Genomic DNA, 26159 nt, shown 5'->3' on the forward strand with positions numbered 1-26159 from the left:
ATGCCTACATAATTTTTAAATTTAGTATTTAGAAATTACTAATTTAGCAAAGTTATGGGTTTCCTTACAGCATCACTGCCCATCTGTGATGACATACTTTGGTTTCCTTTGCTCATGCGTGCACGCTGGCCCCTCCTCTCGGCCATTCCCTGTGTCCCATTAGGCTTGCTTTAGTTTTCCTGGTATGTGGGTCCCAGCACTCCACGCATTCTAGCCCCACTTCCCCTAAGTTCTCGTCCTTTCATGATCCCTTTTCTAATTTTGTGATACACACATATCCTTTTAAATTTAGCTTCTGCAAGAGGAAAAACACACATGGGATTTGTCTTTTGGAGTCTGGCTTATTTTGTTTAACATAATGACTTCCAGTTGCAACCATTTCCCCCCACCCCCAATGTCATGATTTCATTTTTCTTTATGGCTGTAAAACCTTCCCTTGTGTCTATGCTCCACGTTCTTATTATCCACCTATTTGTTGGCAGAATCATAGGCTGACTGATGCCCTGAGTTTTGTGACTAGCACAGCCATGAACACGGGTGTGCAGGTATTGCTCTGGTGCACTGACCCCAGAGTTGAGTTGCTGACTCATATGGCAGTTCCATTTTCAGTTTTCTGAGGAACTTCCATACTGATTTCTACAGGGGTGGTACAATTTTACACTCCCACCGGCAGTGGATACAGGCTCCCCTTCCCCCACATTCTCACCAGCATTTATTACTTACTTGTTGTGTATGTGCATACGTGTGTGAATGCTATGGTACACGTGTGGAGGTCAAAGGACAACTTGCCTTTGAAAGTCAGCTCTTTCTGCTGGGTCTCAGGGACAGGACTTGGGTTGTCAGGCATGGTGGTACGAGCCTTTGCCCTCTGAGCCACCAGTGCTTATTGTGCTGTCTGTTTTTCTGAGACAGGGTTTCTCTGTGTAGCCCTGGCTGTTCTGGAGCTTAGACCAGAATGGCCTCAAACTCAAGAGATCCACCTGCCTCTGCCTCCTGAGTGCTGGGATTAAAGGCATGTGCCGCCACATTTGACTACATAGTGCTTTAAGTCAGGGTTTCTCTATTTTCTAATCTATGACCCTCTTGCCTCATCCTCGGAGTCTGGGATTACAGCTATGTCACATGCCTGGACAAAATTTCTTTTTGAGTTTCAAAGGCATTACTTTTTCATCTTCCAAAATCCCAGTAAGTATGAAGTCTCTGTAAAATCTAAAGCCACCCTGATTTCTTCCCTTTTTATGTGGTCTGTTTTTCATTTTCTTTTTGCAAGTCCAAAAGATGGTGAGTTTGTCATGGTGTTTCATAACAGTGTACATCCTAGGTCTGTTTTCATCTGCTGTGCTGGCCCCTCACTGGGCAGTTGGCAACCTCTAAGCCTTGATTGGCCTTGGCCTCCCCTCCACTTTCTGGTACTTGCTGTGACCTTGCTGATCCCTCTTGGTCTCTGATTTCTCTGCTTTTCAACATTTGCTTACTTTTACAATATTTGTGCATTTCTGCTATCAGGTTTTACTTAATTTTATGATTTTATTCCCAGGGACATGGCTTTAATTCAGTTTTGCAAAAAGAAATTTAATTGTTAATTTCCCCACTAGTGTATTTTTAATCTCAGAGCTTGACTTTTTGGACTGTCTTTTGTGGTGTTGTTTTGATTTCCCAGTTGGCTCATCTCTCTGTGGACTGTAACAACAGCTTAAAGTCTCTTCTCCCTTTCCAGTCACTTTCTTTCTAGTCTTTATGGATTGGTCTAACATGTCTTCCTTGGACGCCTCACATATATGATTTGGGGACAAAAGACAAGACTGAGGCACATAGGATGTTGGTTGATCATGAACAGCCACCTGACTATCATTTTTGTGGGGATCTTCCTTCTTGACATGTAGTTTTTTCTCCTGGGAAGGGAAGAGCCCACCGATCTCCTACATTGGGAATAAAGGCCACCCTGCTCAGCATTCTGGGAAGCTGGTGGGTGGAGCAGGGTGTGCGGGCCTATGTGTGCTGGTGGGGAGGGGCATGTCTTGGCAGTTGGCTGTGGATACACATTTCATCCTCCTGACTTCACTGTGGTCCTCTTTCCCTTGATTATGTTCAATCTCTCAGAGGTGGTTAGGGATTTGCCAATGTCTATAGAATTTTGCATCCTTTTTAAAAGAACAAAATATAAAAATAGGTGTGAAAGTGAAAATTTAAGTGTAGAAAAAGGCTTCAAAAATAAAATTTTAAAGTAAACAAATGAAACAAAAAAATCAAGGATAACTTTGCAGTTTTATTAATCATCTGCTTGACATGCTTCTGTATTTTTATTCCTACTCGTTGGGCTGTTCGGTCTTCGTCTTTTTCACATGACAGAGACAGTATCATTTATTTTCTCAAAGGATAAAGAGAATTCAGTTTTTTTCTCTAGTAGAGTTGACTGAATTTGTTTTCTATTACCTACAATTTAGGAATAAAGTGTTTCCCTGCTAACTGATAATGCATAAATATGAATTTTAAGACTGATGTAAAATTTAGGAAAATCCCACATTTCTTTTGTAAATAAACTATGAGACTTGAGGGCATAGTGCAAGATTTCTTGTACAACGATTCATCACATGCTCATGGAGCTAGTGACAGTCACCACCATTCTGTCACTGATGTCCTTGTAGGAGACACATCCTGAGTTCTGTTATCTTTGTTGTGCCTTTCACGATAAATCCGCCAGAAATTCCTGTCTTAACCATGTGTTCATGTGACTCGCTCTTGTCTACCAAATAGGTTCTCAAACAATTATCATTAATATTTAAAATTGATTTTGTTTACTTACTGATGACTAGTTTTGGGTACAAACTAAAAATACTGTTACATTATCTGATTGTAATTGCTCACCTTACTTTTCATTTTGGTCTGATTCATTGTTAAATCCAATTTCCTCTCATTTTTTTGTAGTGCTGGGGATTGAACCCAGGCTCACCAGGTAAGCATTCTACCAGTGAGTTATGGTCTTCAGTTTCTCCTTTAACTTAAAAATTGAAAGGCGACTTCAGAGGTACTTTTTGTATACTTCAAACTCAGAGCTGGTCATTTTTCGTTTGTTTTATTAAAATTGTCCAAAAAATGCCTTTGGACATGGCAGGTTAAACAGTATAATCTCAACTCAATCTCCCAGTCCCACCCAAATAAAGGCACAGGGTGTGTCAAAGCTGAGTGACATGAGGGGTTAAAAAAAAACAGTAAAAAGACAGAGGTTCAAGCAAACAATAAAGATTAATTATGGTAGAAATGCTTTCAGTTTAGAAAAACAGCACCACATGAACACGAGGCTAGGGTTCTTTCTAAAGGGGCTGGATAGCATTTGTGTAAGGCAGGGTTCCTGAGGTGAGGTTTTATTAGTTTCAAAGAGTAAGCCCAGCTGTATGTGCCCAGTGTAGAGCTTGCTTGAGGAGGGGACTCTTCATCCTTCTGCTAGGGCAGAGCAGAGGCTTCTCTCAGTAAAGCAGAAGGAGGAGATGGCTGGGCTCTACATTTTATTTTATTTTATTTTATTTTATTTTATTTATTTTTTTTAGAAGCATCTTTCATCCAATCCTGGCCTTGGGGCCAGCTTCATCCAACTCTAGGAGTACTGCCAGCCCCTGAGCTGCTGTGGTCTGGAATGGAAGCTTGGATGATGATGGTTTTGGGGATTGCCCAATGCCAGTTTAGGGCCTAGCTTTCCCCCTCCTTACAGGCAGGTATAAGGTAAGTTCACTGTGGCTTGGATTTGCATGTCTCTCATGATGCTGAACATCTTTCCCTTTCATGTGTTTACGGGTTACATGCATACACTGGAGAAACACACACTAGGCTTTCTTTATTCCTGTTAAGTTGTGAGAGGCCAGTTTACATTCTGGGTGTGAGTTCTTCAATTTCATTCCATTAGTCTATGCGCCAGTTCAACCCATCTCACTTCCTGTGGCTTTGGCGTGAGCTTTAAGACTGGGAAGTTTCTTAAGACTGATTTGATTATCTTGCATCCCCTTTCTTTCCATATGGATTTTGGTGGGTTCTTTTTTAAACTCTTAAATCTTGTATCCATTTAGAATTTCTTTAAAGTGTGTGGCTAGAGAGTTGCTTTAATGGGAATTAAAATTTATCTTTTTTATAAGGCTAAGTGTGCTGGCACACACTTATAATTTATGATCTCAGAGCTGGAGACAGGCAGATCCCCAGGGCTTGCTAGTCAACCAGCTCAGCCTACTTGGAGTTCCAGGCTGGTGAGATCCTACCTAAAACAACAAGGTAGACAGCTCCTGGGAGCAACAGCTGAAGCTGTTCTGGTCCTGACACACACGTGAACATGTACTATTCAATCTTTTTTTTTTTTTTTTTTTGATGTATGTTTGTGTGATTTTTTTTTTTTTTAAAGATAGGTTCTAATTCTGTAGTCTACATTAGCCTAGAACTCTATAGCACAAGCTGACATTAAATTCACAGCAATCCTCCTGCCTCAGCCTCCTAAGTGCTGGAATTACAGGCATGCACCACCAGGCATGACTTAAAAAATGTCTTTGAGAAAAACCATGTATTGGTGTTAAATATTCCCACTGTTTCACAGATAAGTAAAAAAAAACTTTACCATTCAGTAAAATTAATTCCTTTTTATTGCATGACTTTCCAGGTAATATTTGGGGCTATTTTTGTTTTATTATTCAAGATGAATCATCTGCTGTGTCCTCCTTCCACACTAAAGCCCTATAAATTCATATTTAATATCATTAGAGATGCATCATACTTTAAGTGTGTAAAGAAACTACATCCACAGACACATAAGTTTACACCTAGGGTGATAATATTTCCATCTGCTCATTCAAGTCTTTTTCTTGTGTCCCTTAGTCATAGGACTTGATTCTCCATTTCTTTTCTATTACCCCCCTTCCATTCCAGCCCTCCCCTTCTTGCTTAAATGGGGTCTCTACATTTATTTTGTTGGCTATCAAGAGCTCAAAGTAATTTTTAATGTAAAATTTTTAGCTCTATATGTCTTAGGTATGTTCCATAGTAGTTATTATTATTATTTTTATCTCATGAAATGGGATTCTTTTTCATTTTATCTTGCTGGATACATTTACCTTGCAACCGCCCACCACACCACCACACCTACATATTTAACCTGTATAGCTTAGGAAATGCAGCTGCAAGAGGGAGACTAATTAGGGTTTCCAAATATATATAGGAAAATACCGATAAAATGTTCTTTGTCTTTACCAATACTTGAACCTAGGATTACTTCTTCTCTAGTGTTAGCTGTGTTAACTAGAAACAGTCTTTTTTTTTTTTTTGGTAAGAATAAGATGGCTTTGCATTTGCTCTTTCACTAAGAAATATGAAAGAAGTCACTGACTTCAGCCAGAAAGCCTGTGAACAGGAAGGAGGTAGCTTTCTGTTCCTAGATTACTAAAGGACACAAAGACTGCATTTTTGGCAAGTCAATGTTTTGGCAGCATGCATCTGGGTGAGCCATTCAGTCTCCTATGATGCACCACTGTGATAGCGTGAGCTAATAGGTCTCCTACTGTTGAACTATCTGACCATTCCTGAAGTGTTCTGCATGGCAAAGGGTACAGGTTAGTTAACTTCTATGTATCACATCTTGCTTTCCAATCCTAATGCACAGTGTATCAGGGACAAAGGCTGAATGCTTTTCTTCTTTGCAACCCTGGCAGGTACTGTTTTAGGTACAGTACAATGTTCTCAACCTTCCGGTAAATTTTCACTGCATCCTTACTAAGGGTCACCTTTTGTGCCAAGTGCTATAGTAGGGTCTGGAAACATTAGGACAAATAAGGAAAGCCTATGCCATGATCTCATGGACCTTTTATGTTATCCCACAGTGATGAATGATTAAGCGAATGAATAAAAGGGATGCACTGTTCCACACTCAGGTCCTGCAGAATACTATACTATACTATACTATGATTTTAGGATTCCTGAAAAATATACAAGCAAGTCCTCCCCCACCCCCACATCCACTCTTAGGCAAAGGTGTACAAAGAACAAAAAGGTAATAGCCTTTGGGCTCCTAATCTGATGTGCGATCAAAGTAAATTGATGAGGGATATCAACAGCCAGCTGCAGACCAGACGTGGCCTTTGTCTGGAGAAGTTACCAGAGCTGAGTCAAGAGAATATATAATTTTTATTTTGTGTGTATGGATGTTATGCCTGTATGTATGTATGTGTACCACGTGCCTGTAGAAGCCAGAAGACGGTGTCAGATAGGCATCATTCCAGTGCTGGGAATTGAACTCAGTTCCTCTGTAAGAGCAGCCACTGCTCTTAATGAGTGAGCCATCTCTCCAATCTCCAAGGCAATTTATGCTAAAGAGCTTTTGAGGATACTATGAAGAGAGTTGAATCTTTTGGGTTAATTTTTTTATATAACCCCGTTGTGCCCAGGAAATAACTAGAAACCAGGGGCAGATGGGCTGCTCCTTGGCACTGATATGGGACATACTCTCAGTGGGCAGAGGAAGGTGGCAAGGAGGGGGACAAAAGGAAAGAAGCTGTAGCCTAGCCACACATTGCCAGGCTCACTGCGCCCTGGGAGGTGGCAGCATTCGTGAGTTGTTCCTCCTGACCCAGCTTTTCCCCTGTTCTCCCTGGGGACTAGAGGAACAAGCAGTAGCCCAGAGAGAAAGTAGGGTTTGCTACCTAGAAAACCTCTATGTTCAGGAAGCAATAAAGAGGCTTATAGTTCCTTCTCTCAAACGGCAGGCACTTCTCATTTCTGCTGGTCACTCTATAAACATAAGCACCAGAGGCCAGGGGAAGGGATATTTTGGTCTCAGTAACAAAATGGAGAAAACAGCCCTCAACCTCCAGCATGTCTCACCTCGGAAAGAAAGAAAACAGAAAACAAGTTCTGTGTGTACAGAAGGGAAAGGAGTCTATTTTTTTTCACAATAAAGAAAAGTCAACAGGATGTTCTCCAAAGCTACAAATATACTTCTTTAACAGTAAATATCTCTATTAGCAGCATGATGCCAGTTGGCTAATTCTGTCTGTTTCAGTAAAACCTTCCAAAAAAGTTCCTGCTCTTGTGTAACATCTATTTACAAAACGGCTATTTGCATTCTCGATTTGCTAGGTTTCTCAATCTTTTGTTTCCTCACCCGCCCCTACTGCAGGGACAGAGATAAGAGGCTGACCCAGATGGTGGTTGGGTGGGGATCCCCTGAGTCACCCCAGCACATCACTCAATTCCTGCCTTCTTGGGAGCATCCCCTGCACTCATATACGCAATGGCTGGGAGTTCAAACCACTGTACGCTCTCAGCTTCACCTGTCTTTCCAAAATCTGTTTCTAGTAAATAGGAATCTAGGCCTGTGGGTAGAGAGAACCCCAGAGTGACTCAGGTTCCACCTTTCTGTGCCTTCGGATATCTCCAGCTGGGCAAGAGACTCACAGAGCCAGGCTGGGGATGAGAAGAAAGGAAGGCTGAACAAGAGTGGGCGGTGGTTGATAGTGGCTGAAACCCTGGCTCCCCAGGGAGTGGTCTGGGCCTGAGTCACTGTCTCGGCAAGAGAGGAAGGTGGGCGTGAGGCAGCAGCTTCTCCAGTGGACTAGGACTGGCCCTGCCCCCATCCCTCAGTCACTGTCTTTGGAGTCCTGCCTGCTCTGGTCTAAGGCCCACAAGGCCACTGCCACTTTAACTACCATACAAGTAGAGGCCCAAGGCCTGGGTCATGGCCAGGCAGGGTTTAGAGTCATGTGGCATTGCTGGAACAGGTGCTCAATGGATCTCTTTTCTAGCTGCTATGCTGAAGGCCAGAGAAAGGTCAGCCCGAGAAAGGGAAGGACAGACATCCTTAGAGGTTAACAACCTGGGCTGGAATCATTCACCTCGGTTATCTATGACCACTGCCTCCTGCTCAGGCTATGCTTGACATAAAGTAACTGTATCCCAGAGAACTTGGAACATGACCCCTGACCTGTCATTCATTTGAAGAGGGTGTGCATAATTAAAATAAAAAGCATGACTCTGTGACTTGGCTGACTTGTACGTGGGACCAGAACAATCCGCCGGCTCATCCGTGATCCCTCCTTCCCGCTGTTCCCTGAGCTGCCCTCTGAAGCGGAGACAGAATGAACTACATGGTGTTAGGTCATATAAACACAGATGCCACCGAATTAAAGTGAGCATTTATTAAGCATCTACTATGGCCAGATTCTGTATGAGATGCTGCTGATATATCCATCAACTCACAGGAAGTGTGCCACTCTTGTATTTCACAGGGATGGCATTGGGGGAGGTCTGGTGTCAGAATGCTGGGGGTCAGATCCTGGCTGAGCCCACGACAGGTGTTAACATAAGTCACCTCAATCTCCTCAGTTTCCTTACCTATAAAGAAGGACAAACATCTGCTTAGCCTATAGGGCTGCTGATAGTGTTAAGTAGGTCTAATGCTTGAAACAGCTCCTGACATGAGGTAGGTGGTCTGGAGAGTTTTGCTGCACCAGTGGTGGCAGTGGTACTGTGATGAAGACCAATCTGAGGCCTACAGGGAGAGCTGCAAGGTGACAGAAGTAACGCAAGGAGTGGACAGAAGATTTCTGTGGCTGTCCTGTAGCAGACTGTACCACATCCAGGGCCAAGCTACTCCCCAGCTTACAACCCAGAGAGGATTTCTGCCTAAACAGCACGAGGATTTGTGCTGGCAGCTTGGAGGCTGGCATGTGCTTAAAAGCCAAGAAATGAGTACACAGAAAATTCAAGGTGCTTGGTGATGACTATCTGAGAAACTTTTAGTGCTAGAATGACAGGTCACAATCTATTCTTATTCTAATCGGTCAGCAAGACATGAAGACAGGAGAGGGTGGGTGCCCAACTTTACGGATGCTGCTGGAACGCCAAGACTGAGTCCTGCCCTTTTTGTTATCCTAGGACTCCTCTTCCTCCCCCAACCCCTCCCCCCCCCCCCCCCCCCCCCCCCCCCCCCCCCCCCCCCCCCCCGCCACCTCTCCAGACAGGGTTTCTCTGTGTAGAGCTGGCTGGCCTGGAATTTGCTCTATGGACCAGGCTGGCTTCTAAGTCACAGAGATCCCCCTGCCTCTGCCTCCTGACCACTGTGCCATCACCACCAGGCTGATTTCTTACTCTCCTTCTCATGTTTTCACTACACATGTCCATAAACAAACCCTAGTATTGTTTTTCTGGTCTAGACTTTATGTAGGCAGTACAATGTCACTGAGATACCAGCTTTTACACTTAGCTGTACACGTCTGAGATGCACCCATGTCCACATACAGACTTATACTTCACTTAATTTATTTATTTTTTGAGACAGAATCTCAATCTGTAGTCCAGGCTGTCATCAAACTCATGATGCTCCTGCGTCAGTATTCCAAGTGTGGGATTACAGGTACGTGCCATTATGCCTGTCTACGTCGCTCATTTAAAATGTCACTTCACTCTGTGTGTGTGTTTATATATCATAGTTGCTGGACATCTACAGGGACAAAGCTGGCTTCTGGCATGTGGTTCATGTGTGGTCTGGGCTGCTGTGGCTCCACTGTCTCAGGCACACAGAGCCCAATCTGCCCTTCTGTCTCCCAGCACCCCAGTGGGCTCCTGTACCTCCTCGCTCTCAGACACCTCATGCCCCAATGATGGCTCTGAGATAGCACTGGTCTGTTTGCCTGAAATCTGCTCTCTCTGTCTCCCTTCTGGTACTGGGGATTGAACCTACAGCCTTTGACATGCTAAGCAAGTGTTCTGTCACTCACTGATTTACATCCCTAGCACCCACCCTTTAAAAAATTTTATTTTTATCAATATAGCGAAACCAGCCAAATAAACACCATATTCACATTGCTGAAGTGACAAGGCTAGTTTGTAGTTTGAATATTTGTGACCATACTCCTGCACAGTTTTCAAACTGCAATCCATGCAAAATACCTATCAGATTTCTTTTTGGAGTGCTGGATTCTAATCCAGATCAGTTTAAATTGTGATATGATACATACATAAATTATATATTATATTATTTATAATATAATATACATGTAGTCTGGGACCCTGTCTCAAAAAACAAGGTGGGAGCCACTTGAGATACAAGATACACACACACACACACACACACACACACACACACACAAATTGTAATAAAACTATTGGGAAGATATCATCCAAGACGGCTTTTATGACTTTCTCCTTTTCCTTTGTGAGCTTTGCAGGCTGCAGCCACAATAATTTAAATCACTGCTTTTGCTATACTACCTCTTTGCTTAAAAGCCCTCAATTTTCCAAAGGCCAGGCTCAATTTCAACTCCTCAGCAGGGCACTGACAGAAGTACAAAAAGTGGCTCCAAAGCAGAATGCCAAGCCCTAACCGTGGAGCCTCTGCCCGACCAGTATGTACTGTGCTGGCCTCCCTACCGACTAGCCATACAAACCCCGCTCCAACCACTTTTCCCACACGCTTCTTTTCACCTGAATCTCCATCTCAGTTCTCCATGGAAACAGTAGGCACTTGCTAGGCCAAAGTTTGATTAAAATCTGCTTGAAATCATTCCTGACATCATCCTGACAAGTGATTTCCAGTACTTTCCAGGCACTTGCTAAAGGCAAGCGTTGCCCCTTATAGCCTTCCAAATGTCCCTCAGCATCCAGCACCTTTGTAATGCTTAACAGCATTTAACCAACAAATACTGGCTGAGCTTCATCTGTGTGTGTCACACTGCTCAGCTCCATAAAACCATCAGAAGTGACAAAGGCCTTAAGAGGAAAAGGCACTTACTGACACCTAATTTACCAGACACCCAGCCTGTGGGACATCAGTTGTTCACCGTCCAAATACACTGCACACTGAGTCTGAGGGATATCAATATCTAAGAAGGCCGCCAGTGAGGAGAAGAAGCCTAAATGTCAGAAAAAGGCGCACAGTCTTCGTGTGGACCAGCAGACTCTGTGGCAGAGTATCTTCTGAGATTATCTATTCCATGTTACAGAGGGAGAAAGCAAGACCTGAAAAGGCTGACCAGCCACCCTGTGGGTAACAGAACCTGGACTTGAATGTAGTACTAGGCTTCCTAGTCCAATGTTATCTCTATTACCTTGAACCCCTTTCCTTCTCAAATGACTCGACACCTCCAGCACCCCCACCCCACTCAGATTATTGAGGTACATGGATCCAAGGAAAGTTATAATTCTTGGAGACAGCTAGATTAAAGTCACAGTTCTTCTTTGTTTTTGATACAGGGCCTCACTGTTTATCTCTGATTGGCCTTGAACTCACAGAGACTCTGCTTCCCCAGTGCTACGATGAAAGGTGTTTGCCACCATGCCCGGCAATTACTCCAAGTTGTAGCTAATTTTCTCTACGTACCACTCTGAACACATGTTTACGCAGAAACAGGTAGAGCAGGGGTGAGGACAAAGTGGGGGGCATTTGATTTGGGGCTGAGAGGTGAACTAGTGCTCTGAGAGGCGAATATCCAATGCTTCCTTCCAAACAGGACAGATCACTGAGTTGCCTCGCTGGAAGGCGAATGGGTGGGTGGGTGGGTGGTAGTACAGGTACTGACTAAATAAACAGGGGTTATTGCAGGCTGCCTGCACAGCGAAAGAAACAAACAAAGACCTCTTACTCTTCATGAAAAGTCCACAGTGTGCAAAGGGCATCAATATTGGACATTTCTCATTGTGACATTTTGAAAGTACAGCCTAGTCCAGAACAATGGATACCCTTTGGGCGCCATGGGCCACGGCAGCCTTAGGCCTTATTTAACTATGCTTGGCATAGTCCATGTACTTGGTGAACTTGACCTTGGGCATCAGCCTCCCATGATGGCTCTACGTCACTCTGGTCTCTTCCCCTAGTGAAAATTCCAGTCTCAGATGAATGGATGGATTCATTCTGGGAGCAGGAAAACCACGCTGGGAGTGAATCAGAAGGACCCAACCCTCGTTCCCTTGCCAGCCATTGAGCTAGAAACTGAGTGTGATTGTGTGCCCAGGCACTGGTGTTGGTCCCCTCTCTGGGAGAGAGGGTCAGGGTCCACGCAAGAGATGACGTAGAAACCCCCGAAGCAGGAAGAGAAAAGAATCTCTTCCTTCAGGGACAAAGCCATGCTTTTGGTTGTGACCCTCAGTCCAAAGAGGTACTAAGATGTGCTTGTACTGGCAAATTAGTTCATGACAACCTCAGCCCTGTTAGTTGCTGCCAATTCCAAGTCTCTCCAACCTGATGTGCTTCGTTGGAAAATGGTTTGAAAAAAAAAAATACTAGTGTTTCAAAAAAGGAGGAAGAAGAGGAAGAAGAAGAGGAGTAGGAGTGAATCTTTCTGAAAAGACAGATGAAAACAACTTGGCTCAGCTCATCCAGAGAACTGACACCTCTAGTGGTCTCTGTTCCACTTATTCTATTTTTTTATAAAAAAAAATTATAAATGTCAGTCTAAATGGAAAGCACATGTACTTTCTGTTTTCTATAAAAAAAAGTTAGACAAGAAAGATTAAAAAATTCAAGGTGTATAAACCAAGAAGACTTCTGCCATCATGAGGCTGGAGGTATACAGGACTGATACTTAAGACAAACAATTCTGCTTTAGGAAATTTTCCTTTAGGAGAGGGAATTGAAGAAGTGCCCTTTGACCTGTCACTAGCTAAGCTATAACAAGATGAGGAAGTTAGCTTTTAAGGGTTCCGGCTTTCTATTGGCCTCTTGGAGCAAGCGGTTGAGGGGAAATGAGTATGTCCTGCTGGGGCTTATTAGAGCATCGCAGGGGGCTTCCCTTCACTGCTGTTTGACGTTTATCCACCAATTAATCCCAGTCTGAAAAGCAGGTGGAGGAAGGGGCAGAAGTGGTTTACACTGTACATTAGAAAGCCATCCTGACTGACGTTAGCTGCTTGTGGCTAAAGCTTGGTCTCCACCGGTGGTCAGGGCGTGAAAGCCTTCTCAGAGGGTGTCTACCTCATTTCATTCATTCATGGCTGATTATCATACACTTATTTTGCATAACAGGCTGGGCTCTGAGCAACTACAGCCCCTACATTAATGCGCCTTGGGATCTAAAGAGGGCTGATGAATCTCGTACTTCTTTGGAGGCCACTTTATTCATACAAATGCATTGTGAACAGTTGGAGTTTGTGAGAGTGGGGACTGTGGACACACAGGCTCTTGGGCTTAATGGTAAAGTCCTTGACATGGGCAGCCTTTAAAGAAGCCCTAGGAAGATAGCATTAGGAAGTATCCACCGTGAGCTCCCCACCACCTGCAGCTGTGACACCCTAGCTCCATGGCTCCTTAGTTTGATGATCCCCATAAAGTTTAGGCTATGTCTATCTAAGAGAGAGGGCAGTGGGTCACAACCCTGGAAAGATTCAAACAGTGTAATCACACATTACATGGGTGTGTGTGGTGTAATTCTGATCCCTTCCATGTGAGAATCAACTTTTAAATTTTTAAAAAGAATTTCGTCTTTTGAGGCACTGTTAGGTGATGTTATTCCAGTTGTCTGAAAGCAGCTGGTTTTTGATCACAGAACTGTGCCTAGTCTGCCTTAGTGAGAAACACAGCTCCGGAGCGGATAAGCGCGGTGTAGAGATGCCCACGGGAGCGAAGGAGGACACTGACTCCACCTCAACGGACAGCTGAGAGAAGAGGGAAGAGGGACTCCTCACGCCAATGAGCAGAAAGGAAATGCAATGGGAGAAAGGGCAGACAACAGAATCAGACGCGGGGTCCCAGGCTAAGGGATTCTCGGGAGTCTGGCTGAGAGATGGAGCCTCCCGGAGAGCACCGAGGAGGCTCCCGGAACCGCTTAGCAGCGGGGCTGTCGGGCCACACTGGCTCCAGCCGACGCCACCTGGTCTCACTCACCAGCTCATGGTCCTAAACCCACGCGGACTGCCGGGGTCCTCTGTAGAAAAGTAGGTTCCCGAGGATCACTTCCGGATTCGGCCAGTCTCCAGGAAGTGATGTAGAACACGCCCCCTTTTGCCCGGAAGAGGCGGGCGGGAGGCGGGCCCACGCGTTAACACTTTGTTCTCTTGTTGTTGGAGGCGGAGTTTCCTTTGCGGGACGTAGTTGCGCCCGCCCCTGCTTTAAGCCTCTGTGCTTAGAGCCCTTCACAAGCTAGTCACTGCCCTTTCTCTGTCTGGTATTGGGTTTCGAACGCAGAGACACAAGCAGCGACTGTCACGGAGAAGGAGCTAGAGGAGACACAGTAGACGGCAAACGCGTTTGGCTCTACACACTTTCGTATTGAAAATGTTGCATGTCTCACATACATCACCTGTTACAACAAGGGTCCCCTCCTCCCTCTTCAAGATGGTTCGGTGTTCGAGTGGAAGCAGAGTAAGTGCTTTTCAGGGTGGCATATTCTGTGAAGCTATTCAATGAGGGAAGACTCAGAGTATGCGGTGTGATGACAGGTACCTGTAATCTCAGCAGTCTGGAGGTTGAGGCAGAGAGGGGTCATGAGTTCGAGGCTAATGTAGACAACATGGCCCATCTGGGCTTCACAATCAATCCAGTCTCAAGAAAAAACCAAAGCCTAACAAACAAAAGATCAGCAACAACAAAACAAACGAGTAGAAGTCCTCAGCAACGTTAGGAAAGACCTCAAGTTCTATTTATTCATGTAACAAAAGCTGTGCTAGGTACTGTGGTAACCTGGAAGGGGAGGATATGGCCTTGAAAAAGAGTATTGACCTTGTCCCTGTGCCCTTCAAGAGCTACTGTCTTGCAGGGAGAGGTATTATTATCAATATTATTAATAATGGATGAGGCAGAATAAGTTACTGGACAGGCTGTTAGGGGCCCCTGGAGCTGTTTATAGGTTTTAGAAGACTAAGATCTAAGCAAACAGCTTGTCTTTGACCTCAGAATTTGGAGCCCCAGTGTACCACAAACTACCTAGAGTTTTGCACTGAACTGAGTTTCTCTGCCCAAGTTCCTGTTTTAGAAGAGAGAAACTCAAGCAGTGAGAACCATTCCAATCTTCTCCCCTGACCTCTCTAGGATTTCTCTTTCTTCAAATGGACCTTGAGGGTTGTGGGCACAGCCTGGGAAGCAGCTAAGTCCCTATGACCCACAGCAGAGGTATATATAATGTGTTCCAACTTCACAGGGCACACGGAGTGGGAGAAACAAGGGATGGCTTTTTTTAAGTTTTAAAAGGCTTTCCAATAGGAGGTGGCTCCCTCAAGACATCTCACAGACCATCACCATGCTATTTCTTCAGGAAATAAGTAAGCAGGAGCAGTATTGAAGAGAATAGAAGACTCGGAATTCTTGAAAAACAGTTCAGGCAGAGAACATGGGCCTTTGCATACAAAGCCTTGCAGCTTTGTATGGGGCGAGATGAATGGAAACGGGTAGTGTGTGATTGTGAGCCTCTTGGTGTTCCAGCTCCTGTGGATGGCTCTGCCCCATTTCCCCCCTGCCCCATACTCAGCCTCCCTCAGACATTGCCCATGGTGATAAACATTTTCAAAAGTTTTAGCCTAGGCCCCTGTGTACATGGAGGGAAGTCTGTTTGGGGGCTGTTGATTGGAGTAGCAGACACATTTTGCCAGACAAGAATGGATGAGATCTGGACCAAGAGAAGAACTCAGGGCTTTAGTCCCATCTTTGACAGCACGACCAATTTCACCAAAGTCATATTCCTCCTTGATTCCTCATCTGTCAGAAGTGGAGACGGATAACACTGCTGCTGAAGTCCCCTTCAGTCAATTTCCAAGTGCACTGTGATATTGGTTCTCACCCTCTCCTCATGTTGTGGTGACCCCCAACCATAAAATGATTTTTGTTGCTATTTCAAAACTGTAATTTTGCTAACTATTATGAATATGTAATGTAAATGTCTGATGTGCAGGACCTGTAAAGGGGTCATGACCCATCATAGTTTGAGAACGACTGATCTAGAGGCTCTTGGGAAATCTAGAGAATGCTGGTGGCTTCCCAGAGTCTATCTGGGGAGTGCCTGGAGGTCTTTGAGGTTAACATGGCCTTCCTTCCTTGCAGCAGGCAGGGCCTTAGGCTTAGGGTGGGCAGTCAGGCTTCTTCCTGTTCTGTACACCTTGAAGCGTCTCTCTGTGAACTTCCCCATGAGTGGCTTTCATCCCCAGGTAGCTGTGCACAAGAATGCATGCACACATCTAACATACATGGTCTGCAGGACTAGAACCTATGTCTTGCCTTTCTATAACCAAAGGATGGTATAATGCAGGTTGATCCTGCCTCTTCAGGGATGGAAAGGAGGAGGGTCGGTTTATAAGTAGAAGCTGAGGGTGGAAGGGCTTCAGGTAGAGGCGATGCTCCTGACTGCAAGCCTGGTAAATATTGCTTCTTCCCCCAGATGGCAGATGGCAGAGGTCTATTTAATGAATAAAGCTATGGAAGAACTGATCTATTGTTGCTCTGACCTCTCCCCCAGAGTCTTTAACTCAGAAACTTATATACAAATGCTCGCTATGGGGCCTTGTCTTAGAATACGTTACATTTGCTTTGTCCCAGCCTTTCCCATATGAAGTTTAGGGCTGGCCCAACTCTTTCACTAAGCCTCATGGAGGCTCCTGAAATAGACCAAGACCCAGGCCTTCAATGTTTTCCGTGGATTCCTCATCTTGCTTCACCATGCTTTTCACTTGCTTAGAAGGGTACCACTAAATCAGGGTTCCCTGGGAAGCCAAGAGCCAAGAGCATGGGATGGCAAGCCAAGGTGGCAGAAGATGAAGGTATCAAGAATAAAAATTTGTGGAGGATGCGAAGCCCACACTGACTACTTAAAAGTCAGGGTGAAGGGTCATATCTGAAGCCAGGCTGAATAACAGCAATCTGGACTAGGAATACCTACTAAGCCTTGGCTCTGCCTCCAAGGAGTTGAGAATTACTTATTTCTTCCAATGGGCTTCATTTTTCTTGACCACAATGTGAAGAGTCCAGTCTAAATCAGGTTTGGCAAATGAGTGTCACTTCATATGCCAATTTTGACTGTTTATTGATAGCTGTCTAGAATACTATATTGAGGACTCTGGGGACTCACTCTGAGTCTGGTGAAGACATTCTGTGACGGATTAGTAATGTCTGCCATGAATGAGCAAAAGAAATAAGATGGTATGTGTGCCATCTTATTTTGTTATTATGACAAATAGTTAATAATCGATCAGCTATGCAAGCCATGCCATATACTATTCTAGGTGACCAATACTTAATTCTTACAACAATGTTATGAGGTAGGTGATGCTATCACTGATGCCATCTTACAGGTGTGAAGCACAGCCATGGAGTGATGAAGGAGAATCCCTACGGGACAACCTAGTTCTGTTTCTGCTTTTTTAACCACTTGAGTTTATCACCTCTCTTTAATGACTTCCAAAGTTCTTTGTCACTTCTGACTGTCTTTAGCTCTGTCAAGGTGCAGTAGGCTCTTAGGCCAGCATTTGGAGCCGGAAGGAGAGTCAGGACTGAAGTCCCTAACAAAGAGCACTTTAATGTTTCCTGCCCTTTCAAAAGCTGGCACCAGCAGATGGCAGCACCTGGTAGGGTGAGAGCAAAGGGCACCTCCTGACTCAGCCTGGAAGACCTTCAGGGAGCCCATAACCCAGATGTCAAGGGAAGCCAGGGCAAACAAAGGTGCAGAAGAAGTTTAGCCAGGACACCAAGGAGTAGGGCTGCAGACCTTAGATCTGCAGGGAGCCTCCAGAGTCAATGCTTTGATTTCACCCAGCAGTGGGAGCCTCTCAGCTTGCATTTCATGGTGCTTGCTGTGGGCTCCCCCCCCCCCCTTCCTCCACTCTGGAAGAATGACTAAGTTTAAGGACTAAAAAAAAAGTGTTTTGATTACACTGCCTTTTCACCAACTGGGAGCATTAGTCACCCAGGATTGCTGCAGATAACGGGGAAGGCGAGCAGCGTCCCCCTCCTCCCCCTCCTTCTCTCCAATTAGCTCACAGGCCCAGAGGAGAGATGAGTGAGTGAGTGAGAGAGAGAGAGAGAGAGAGAGAGAGAGAGAGAGAGAGAGAGAGAGAGAGAGAGAGAGATCAGGAGCAAAACAATCCCATCTGGATGATCCCCAGGCACTGGGGTGTGAGGTGCAGGGGAGACCCCTGAAGTCTGGCTCAACCCACAGCAGTAGGTTCTCACTGTAGACAACTAACTGCCGGGGGTGTAATAGCCATGTAAATAGCCCTTAGTGGCCTATTTCCCCAGGTTGGTCCAGAGTACACTGGAATGGGAGATGGAGATAAACCATTAAAGACAGGGCTCCTGGCCTTGGTGGGAATGTTATTAAGGTGACACATAGTAAGACTAAGAACTGTTCCTGGATAGGGTCCTGAAGCCTTCATCTGGAGCTGGAATTTGCTGTCAGAAGAGGCGGCACTCACACTATTCTCTGGACCAGCACCCTCCTTCCTCTGTTCCCAAGGAGCAGTATCTGCTGTGTTTGGCTGGTTTTACCTGAGTTTTTTTCTGCTCCTACCTTGTTGCTGTGAAGCTATAGGGCTAGGACATTTTCCTGCTCTGGCCTTTTGGTCCAGGCGAGCAGCTCTGGCCCTTGTGGTAAGGACCTTTCATCAGGGATTGGCTGACTCTGGGGACCCCGGCCTCTTGGCATAGATTTGTAGCTCGTTCCTCCCATTCTGAGAAGAAGTAGTTCTGAGTGGCCTTTCACATAGTAGGTCTGTGGACACTTGTGTGAAGAATTTTAAATACTTGGATACGCATAATTTTAAGTGCTAAAAATACTGGAAAAGGCAGAAATAGGACATTTGTTCAACTTCTCCAAGGAGCAGGGTTTCGGCTACACATTCATTACAAATACAGATTCGGTTTCGGACATTAACATCCACAGGTGTTAGGTATTCTCTGGCCTGCAGCGCTTACAAGGCACTGCTTTGGAGTGAACAGGGTTGAAAGAGATAGAAGCAGGCTTTCTTAGAACAGTGGTTCTCAACCTTCCTAATGCTGTGACCCTTTAATACAGTTCCTCATGTTGTGGTGACCTCCCAGCTGTAAAATTATCTTTGTTGCCACTTTATAGTTGTAATTTTGCTACTGTTATGAAGTGTAATGTAAATATCTGATATGCAGGATACCTGATATCCAATCCCTGTGAAAGGGTTGTTTGACCTGCAGAGGCATTATAACTCACAGGTTGAGAACCCCTGTGTTTCCAGGCAGTATTTAGGAATCTCTCCTGGTTTTGCTTTTCTGAGTATCTTTAGGCTGGTATATGGAAGCTTCTCACCCTTGCTATATGCCTTCTACAGTTCCCAATAACTATAATTACCATTGGGGAGTCTTGGTAGCACCAGGTAACAAAGTCATTCTATATGTATTAGATAATATACCCTGCATAGCAGTTCAGCAATGCAGTTCTTCTAATATATATATATATATATATATATATATATATATATATGGAGAAACTGAGGTTAAACTAGTTATCCAAGGCTATAGTCTTGACCCCCGGGAGATGCATTTAAACCTAGGCTGTCTAAATTACCTTCGATTACAAAAAGAAAAAAAAACCTAGCAAATGGCATTTATGGGAGATTTGCTCTCAAGCACTAAGCCTTGCTAGCACTCTGATGAAGGTGGGCTGACAATCAGGGTAAAGTTCCTCTTGCTTGGTGGCTCCTCCCATTGATCAGCTTGCAGATGATATCAGAAGACAGCTTGTGTTTGGGGCTGATAATGCTAGAATAAATTAGTTCTGAGACTTTTGTCTCTGACTAGGGCCCCATTCCCCCTCAGATGAAGCCATTGGATGTTCTGGGTAAGCCCAGCTTCCAGAGGCATGTAGATTTCCTAGGGAATCCTTGCAGGTCCCCTGAGTGGCAAGCTGACCAGGGTGTGGGCAGGACTGCCCTAACCTGACCTTGCTCCAGGCCTGGCTGCCCCATGTCTGCCTGCTGTTGCTGTGGACGAGACAGCCCCCAGACACTGGCAGGACAGGTGGCAATTATCCCCGGGCACTGATTACACCACAGGGCCAACAGGGCCTCAAATAGCCCAGCAACCCAGCCTGGTGCTGGGAGTGGGGGAGGAGAAGGGTCCTGCTAGAGAGGAAGGGGCAGGACAATTCGGGGCATAGGTGTAGGTATGTCGGGAAGGGCTGTGGAAGTGGGGAAATATTTCATCTCCAGGCCTCTGTCTTTTGGGTGGTCTAGAACTATCCGAGAAAGGGATGAGGTTTCAATGAAGCAGGCTGATTCTGAGTAACTGGACAGGGTACAAGCCACTCAGTCTGATCAAAATGGAAAAACTGTGCCTTGAATGAGGGACATGTGGAAAAGGTCTCATTCCTCTAACTCAGTAGCCAGTAATATCACTGAGTCATACCTGATGTTACCCCTATACCTGTAGTGATCTTCCCCATGGAAGATATGTAGCTTGGAGGAGTTTGGAGGAAGAGAGTCCAAGCTAGGATGAGGAGGGTGCTGAGGACTCCCAGCCCTCCACTTTGGGAGGACCAGGCCAAGACACTCCAGTCCTCAAACAGTCCTCTCTCTCAATCTCAGCCACCCTTGGTCTTGCAGTGCTCCTTTCAGACTGAGGCAAAGCCACTAAGCTACAGGCATCAGGGACACCAGGGGACAGAGTGGCTGGAGCCACAGCATGTTGGATAGAGCATCTTGTAGAAGGGTGTTCAAGGCAGGGAGGCCTGGCATGTCACCCCTCCGTCTTTATTTGTTCTACCTTCTGCAAAATGTGCCTATTCTTGTCCTTATACCTCAGTGTCCCCAAGCTGTCAGAGAAGCCTGGAATTCTGCCCATTGGCACCTCTACATTGAGAACAGGGGTGGTGGGGGAGCCCAGTGAGGTTCAGGAGAATGGCCTTGGAGGCAACTGGGTGAAGCTAGCGAGGTTCCTTTGGGGGACCTATCCTGAAGCTGACTTCTTTTTGAGACCTGCTTCCTAATGAGTAGCATGAATTTCTAGCATGGCAGTACACAGGAGATGCTGGGACAGATGAAAAAATGAAAATGAGAAGCCCCTTCACGGTATGCTCCCCACTTCTCTTGACATAAGCACAGATTCCTATACATCAACCCCTCTGCATTTGTGGCAGCTTCCTGGCCTAGGTTCCAAGGGAGAGCCTCAAACTGTTGGACCCCATGACCTCAAACACGCTGCAGACAACCAAGCCAGGGGCTGTCCTTAAACTCGACAAGCTGAAGACCAGGCAGGACCGACTCTGGTTCTCCAAACATCATTGACAAGGTAGCAGAGACCTGTGGTGACTGGCGGTTGTACTCTTTCCTTTCCACCCCAAGGACTCTACCCAACAGGTGCACCTCCTCAAGTGCCACCTGTAAGTTTGGGAGACCAAGGCCAAAGCAGGAGGCTGCCAGTGGCTCCAAACCACCTCTCTTAGCAGCCCTGCTAAATCCAAATAAGATAGGGAAAAGGCAGTGGGAGGAAATGATAGTTTCATGGTTATTTTCAGAAAGGAAAGAAAAAATGCAAACAGGAGCACACCCTGCATTTTGGTACAAAATCTAGGAGTCTCGTGGAAAAGAACCCACAGTTCTTCCTTCCTCTTGTCCCTCTCACCAGATGCTGGGGAGAGGTGGCTGGGTTGTGGGGGTTTTTGGCTTCTCCCTTCCCCCCATTCAAGGAAAGGGAGGTGAGAGGCTGCAGTAGACCGGTTTGGGAAAAGCCTATAAGGGATGTCAGAGAAAGAGGCATGTTTGTTTTGTGGGCCTCCGGGGGCCCACCCTTTTGGGGGTGGAGGAAGCCAGTGCAGGTTCTGGAGCCGAGGCTTGTGAGAGAGCACAGTGGCAGAGGTGGGATTGGTGGGTTGGGAGGGTGTGTCTTGGAGGCACAGAGCAGAGAGAAGAGAGAGGGGGAGGAAGAGCAGGAGCTGCTGAGTGCATGTGTGTGCAGGGTGTGAGCAAAGATGGGGGCTGCATAAGCCTGAGACACACGCAGAGGGCATCTCGGAGGGCCTTGCTGTCTCCAAGGCACTGGATGAACAGACAGCAGAGCCTAGTCCCTTGTCCCCAAAAGGGATTTGGACTTTTCTGTCTAATCTGTGTGTTTTCCTAGGCAGGACAGGACTGAGTAGAGAAGGAAGCAGGGCCCAGGATTTGTGGGAGCGTTGTTTGAAGGACTGTTTGGTGGGTGTCACACTTGCTGAGATTCCTACAGGGATCCTGAGAATAGGATGTGAATGGAAAGAAGGGGCTTGCAGCATGGATAATAGAGATGCATTGAAGCCTGGTGTAGTGGTGCACACCGTTAATTCCAGCACTCACAAGAAACAGGCAGGCAGATCTTAGAGTTCGAGGCCAGCCTGGTCTACAGAATTAGTTCCAGGACAACCAGGGGTACATAGAGAAGCCTCTGTCAAAAAAAAAAAAAAAAAAAAAAAAAAAAAAAAAAAAAAAGGAAAAAAGGAGGGAAGAAAATAAAGAAAGAAAATAAGAAAAAAATAAAAAAACCAAACCAACCAACCAACCAACCAAACAAAAAGGGTGCATTGAACTAGGACTCCTAAGTGTTCATGGATAAAGTATTCTCAGAGCAAGAGAAAAGGATGCACACACTGAGATTAGCAAGCATAGGAGAATGGCAAGAAGGTCCTGGGAACTAAGCTGACCCAGTGTCCTGCCCCAAGGCAGAAGTATGATTATCCCCATTTTATAGATGTGTCATCCAAGGCTGAGGTTATGGCTAGCTCCAAGTTTCCATGACTTGTCAAAGAAAGAGGTGAGTGAGGAGATAGAGGGAGAACAAACTCAGGTGTGTTGTCAAATGGTCTGAATGGTGAAAGCAGCTGTTCCAGGAAAAACCAAATGAGGCTGACTGTCAGGAAGAGTCTCTGGTCCTGGGAGGCTCCCAGGCTTAGAAGCGGGAGACAGAGAAGGTGGAAGCCTGCTGAACCAGCCCAACCCTGGGACCTGGGAGGGCTGGGAGGAGAAGGAGGTAATGACTCAACCTATCCGACACTAGCTTGACCTAGGGATGTTGAGTAACCCAGCAGACGCCACAGCAGAGTATGGATGGAATAAATGGCTGATGCTGGAGATAAGGGCATGAGGGTGTGCCAGTAGGGAGGGACTACTGGCTCCTGGCAGCTACCTTTGGGAGGAGCGCACTTGGACTTTGGGGATGAGAAGCATTGAGGTTCCCAGACCTTTGTGAGAGGCCTTGGTGGGTGGTTGGGGGGCTAACAACTAGCTCAGAGGGCTTTCTGCAGTAGGGAACAAAGGATGGCTCTGAGATAGAGATTCTGAGCCTTCCAGGTCCCTGCTGCTCCCTCATCAGGGTAGAAGTTCCCTTTTGGGCCATTCTGAGGCAGATCTGAACAGGGCATTATTGAGCGTTTCTTGCCTGGGTTTGAATGTGACCTCAGATTAGAGATTATAACTCCATGTCAGTTTCTATATATTTTCAAGAAAACATAAGTGAAAGGGGGGTTATAAACACATTCCAAGAAGCAAGTGCAGACTAGAATACTGCCTTAGGCAGAAAGGATCCAAAGTCAGGTAGCCGGGTGCCAGGACTGGGAGCCTCAGGAAGCCAAGGGAGCCTCCAAGACATCCACAGAGGACAGGGTGGTGTTTCAGAGCAGAGGGAAGAGGGGTGTTGAGTTTGAGCCTTGCCTGATGTTTCTGAGCCCAAGCTTGGCTCTAGATGTGAGATAGAAAGAGGGGATCTTGTGTATGGTGTGACCGTCCTGGAACTTGCATGTGGTAGTCAACAGTCAATTGCTATGGTAGCTTTTCTGATGAGGCCTTCAAGACCCAGAGGACTGTGACTCTGCAAATGTCATCCATCTTTGCCCCAGTGTATGAGCCAGGAGGTGAAGCCAGGTTTCCTAACTCCTGAGGCAGTGCGGCTCAGAGCTGTGGACCTGTTACATGAAACACCTTCTCATTGGCTAGAAATTTCGGTGCCCTAACACCCAGAAGATGCATTGCCACAGAGAAGGAGGATTGTTCCCAGGTTTGTCACCTCTGAGCCATCTGGAGCCTATGTGGCTTGTTTACCTGACCTGCTTAAAGTCGGAAGTTAGACCTGGCTTCTAGAATATTCACCCACAGCAAGAGAAGTATCCCTATTTGCCTCTCCCAATGGTCTTCAGGCTTCTGGGCCAGGATAGTTCTTTTTGTAATCTTACATTACAGCAGATCTTCTCTGTCAACAACTAGCATTATGGCTGGGGATCCTGGCTAAGCCAAATGAAGAGACTAAGTTCCAAAGGGACAGTTTTGTCTTACAGTAGGGAGGCCTGATCTCAGCAGCAGCAGCAAAGGAAGAGTAAAAGAGAGACTGGGAAAAGGGAAGCCGGAGGTTTGTCCATTCCCTGAATGGTTGAGGAGCTCCCCTCCTTGGGTCCCACATGGAAGAGGCTTCCACACCCCAGAGAGATGATCGGTTTGTCCCAAGCAAATCTGAAGGCAGTGTGTCCTTCCTCAGTGCTCTCCTAGCTCCTGAAGTCTTCCCTGTAGCTAGAAGCAACCAGAGTGTAACATGGGGACATGTCATCTGGGTTGGACAACCTCCACAAGCCAGCTGTCCACACCCTAGAGATGCCAAGCTGGGTATTGCCATCCTGGAGGCCCAGAGACACTGGGATTTTTCTTTTTTCCCCCTTTGGGAAAAAGAAAGGACAAAAAGAGGCAGCAACCCCCCAGGCCACCCAGTGAGGATCCTAGAAGTTCCTCACTACCTGGAGTGCAGTGGGATCATTCAAGTGGCAGTCCTCAGCCCAGCACATGGCATATAGGATGCTCTGGAGGGTATGGACTTGTACTGTGAGAGCTAGAAGAGGACTCTCTGAGATCCTCCACAAATTCTTCTCCTCTTCACAGCTTCCTCAATACTTGCTTTCCTACCTACCATTAGATTCTGACTTGGGTGTCTCCTTACTGGGGACCACCAGTCCCAATATGTTGAAATCATCTGCTTAACTCAGTTTACCTCCCTTCTGTCCCCAGTAAATACTAGGAGGCAGAGACAATGTCTCATTTATCTTTGTAGTGTGACTGCCTTCTCCGAGAGCTAAGAACTCTAGCTATATGGGTTAATAAGTTTTACTATAAGTGAACAGATGAATGAATGAACTGGGAAGCAGGTCTGATGGCACAGCACTGCCAGGGAAAGATGGAGACTTGAAGAGAGGCATGAAATAGAAGACCCCAAACATCCAGGGATGAAACTATTACAGAAGCTATAGAAATGAATCCACAAGACCAAGGTTCACAAGAATCCAGGGACACGGCAAGGGACTCTGGGGACATGGCAAGGGAATCTACGGAGAACATGTTAGCTCAAGTTCTATTAGGGATGTCCCACTCAACATGCTCAGGGATGAGGGAATATACAAGAATATGCCCATTTTTCAGAGCCTGGCCATCTGCCAGCTTTGGGCTGAGGCAGGAAAACGTTACTCCAGCCACAGACAAGGTGATTTTGTAGGACCCATTAATGATTGATGTTTGTTCCTTCTCCTAGGCTTGGGAGTAGGAAGAGGAGTTATCTACCCCACTAGGAACTTGGTACCCTGGCAAATGTCAACAGGAGGTTGGAATACTCTTGGTTTGTGGCTCTCCAGGGGGGCAGTTCTGATTCCCCTTAGCAAAGCTACGGTGTACAGATCACCAGGGATCTGTGACCTCTCAAACAAGAAAAGGAAAGTAAGAAGGTCAGAGTCAGAAAATCCAAAGGCCAGTGAGAGAGATGGGGTCTTTGGAAGTGAAGAGGGGAGAGAACCTGTGGAGAGGAATAAGGCAACTGCCATTTGGCTTAGCAGTCCAGGTGCATGTTGGGACTGTTCGGGGCTCACGAGACTTTTTTTTTTTTTTTTTTTTTTTTTTTTTTTTTTTTTTTTTTGGCTTCTTTTGGATGTATGAATTTCTTTTAAGAAGCTGCAATGATTTGGCCCCACACTGCCTCTCTTTTTTATGACTTGGCCGACCCCCTTTCTCTAGGCACTCTGGCTCCCAGAGTTTCTTTGAACATTCTAAGACATCATCTCCTCAGGACCCTTGCACTTGTGTATCCTGTTGCTGGGTCTGCCTGCTCACTCCATCTTGGGCCTGTGCTTACAGGCCCCCTCCTTGTGAGGCAGTCCTAGACCACCCATCAAGCAGCAAATCCCTCCCTCCAGGGCTCTCCGTTCTTTTTATAAGCCCGCTCTGTTTGCACTCCGTATCTCCTATCACAGTCAGCCACA

The 26159-nt window shown here is 45.9% G+C and overlaps 1 protein-coding gene across 2 annotated transcripts in view; it reads right to left on the minus strand.

Moving 5' to 3' along the window:
* Bin3 (bridging integrator 3) overlaps positions 1–13964 on the minus strand; it is a 37433-nt gene extending 23469 nt beyond the window's left edge. Inside the window, exon 1 of one of the 2 annotated variants that reach the window (XM_034497050.2) lies at positions 13844–13964. In XM_034497050.2, coding sequence (XP_034352941.1) covers positions 13844–13851 — 8 coding nt within the window. In that variant the 5' untranslated portion in view covers positions 13852–13964. The remainder of the gene's footprint in view (positions 1–13843) is intronic. The other variant, XM_034497051.2, reaches the window with a different exon arrangement.
* Positions 13965–26159: the final 12195 nt, after the last annotated feature.

The sequence above is a fragment of the Arvicanthis niloticus genome, chromosome 3 (genome assembly GCF_011762505.2).
Source record: "Arvicanthis niloticus isolate mArvNil1 chromosome 3, mArvNil1.pat.X, whole genome shotgun sequence".
Classification (NCBI taxonomy): Eukaryota; Metazoa; Chordata; class Mammalia; order Rodentia; family Muridae; genus Arvicanthis; species Arvicanthis niloticus.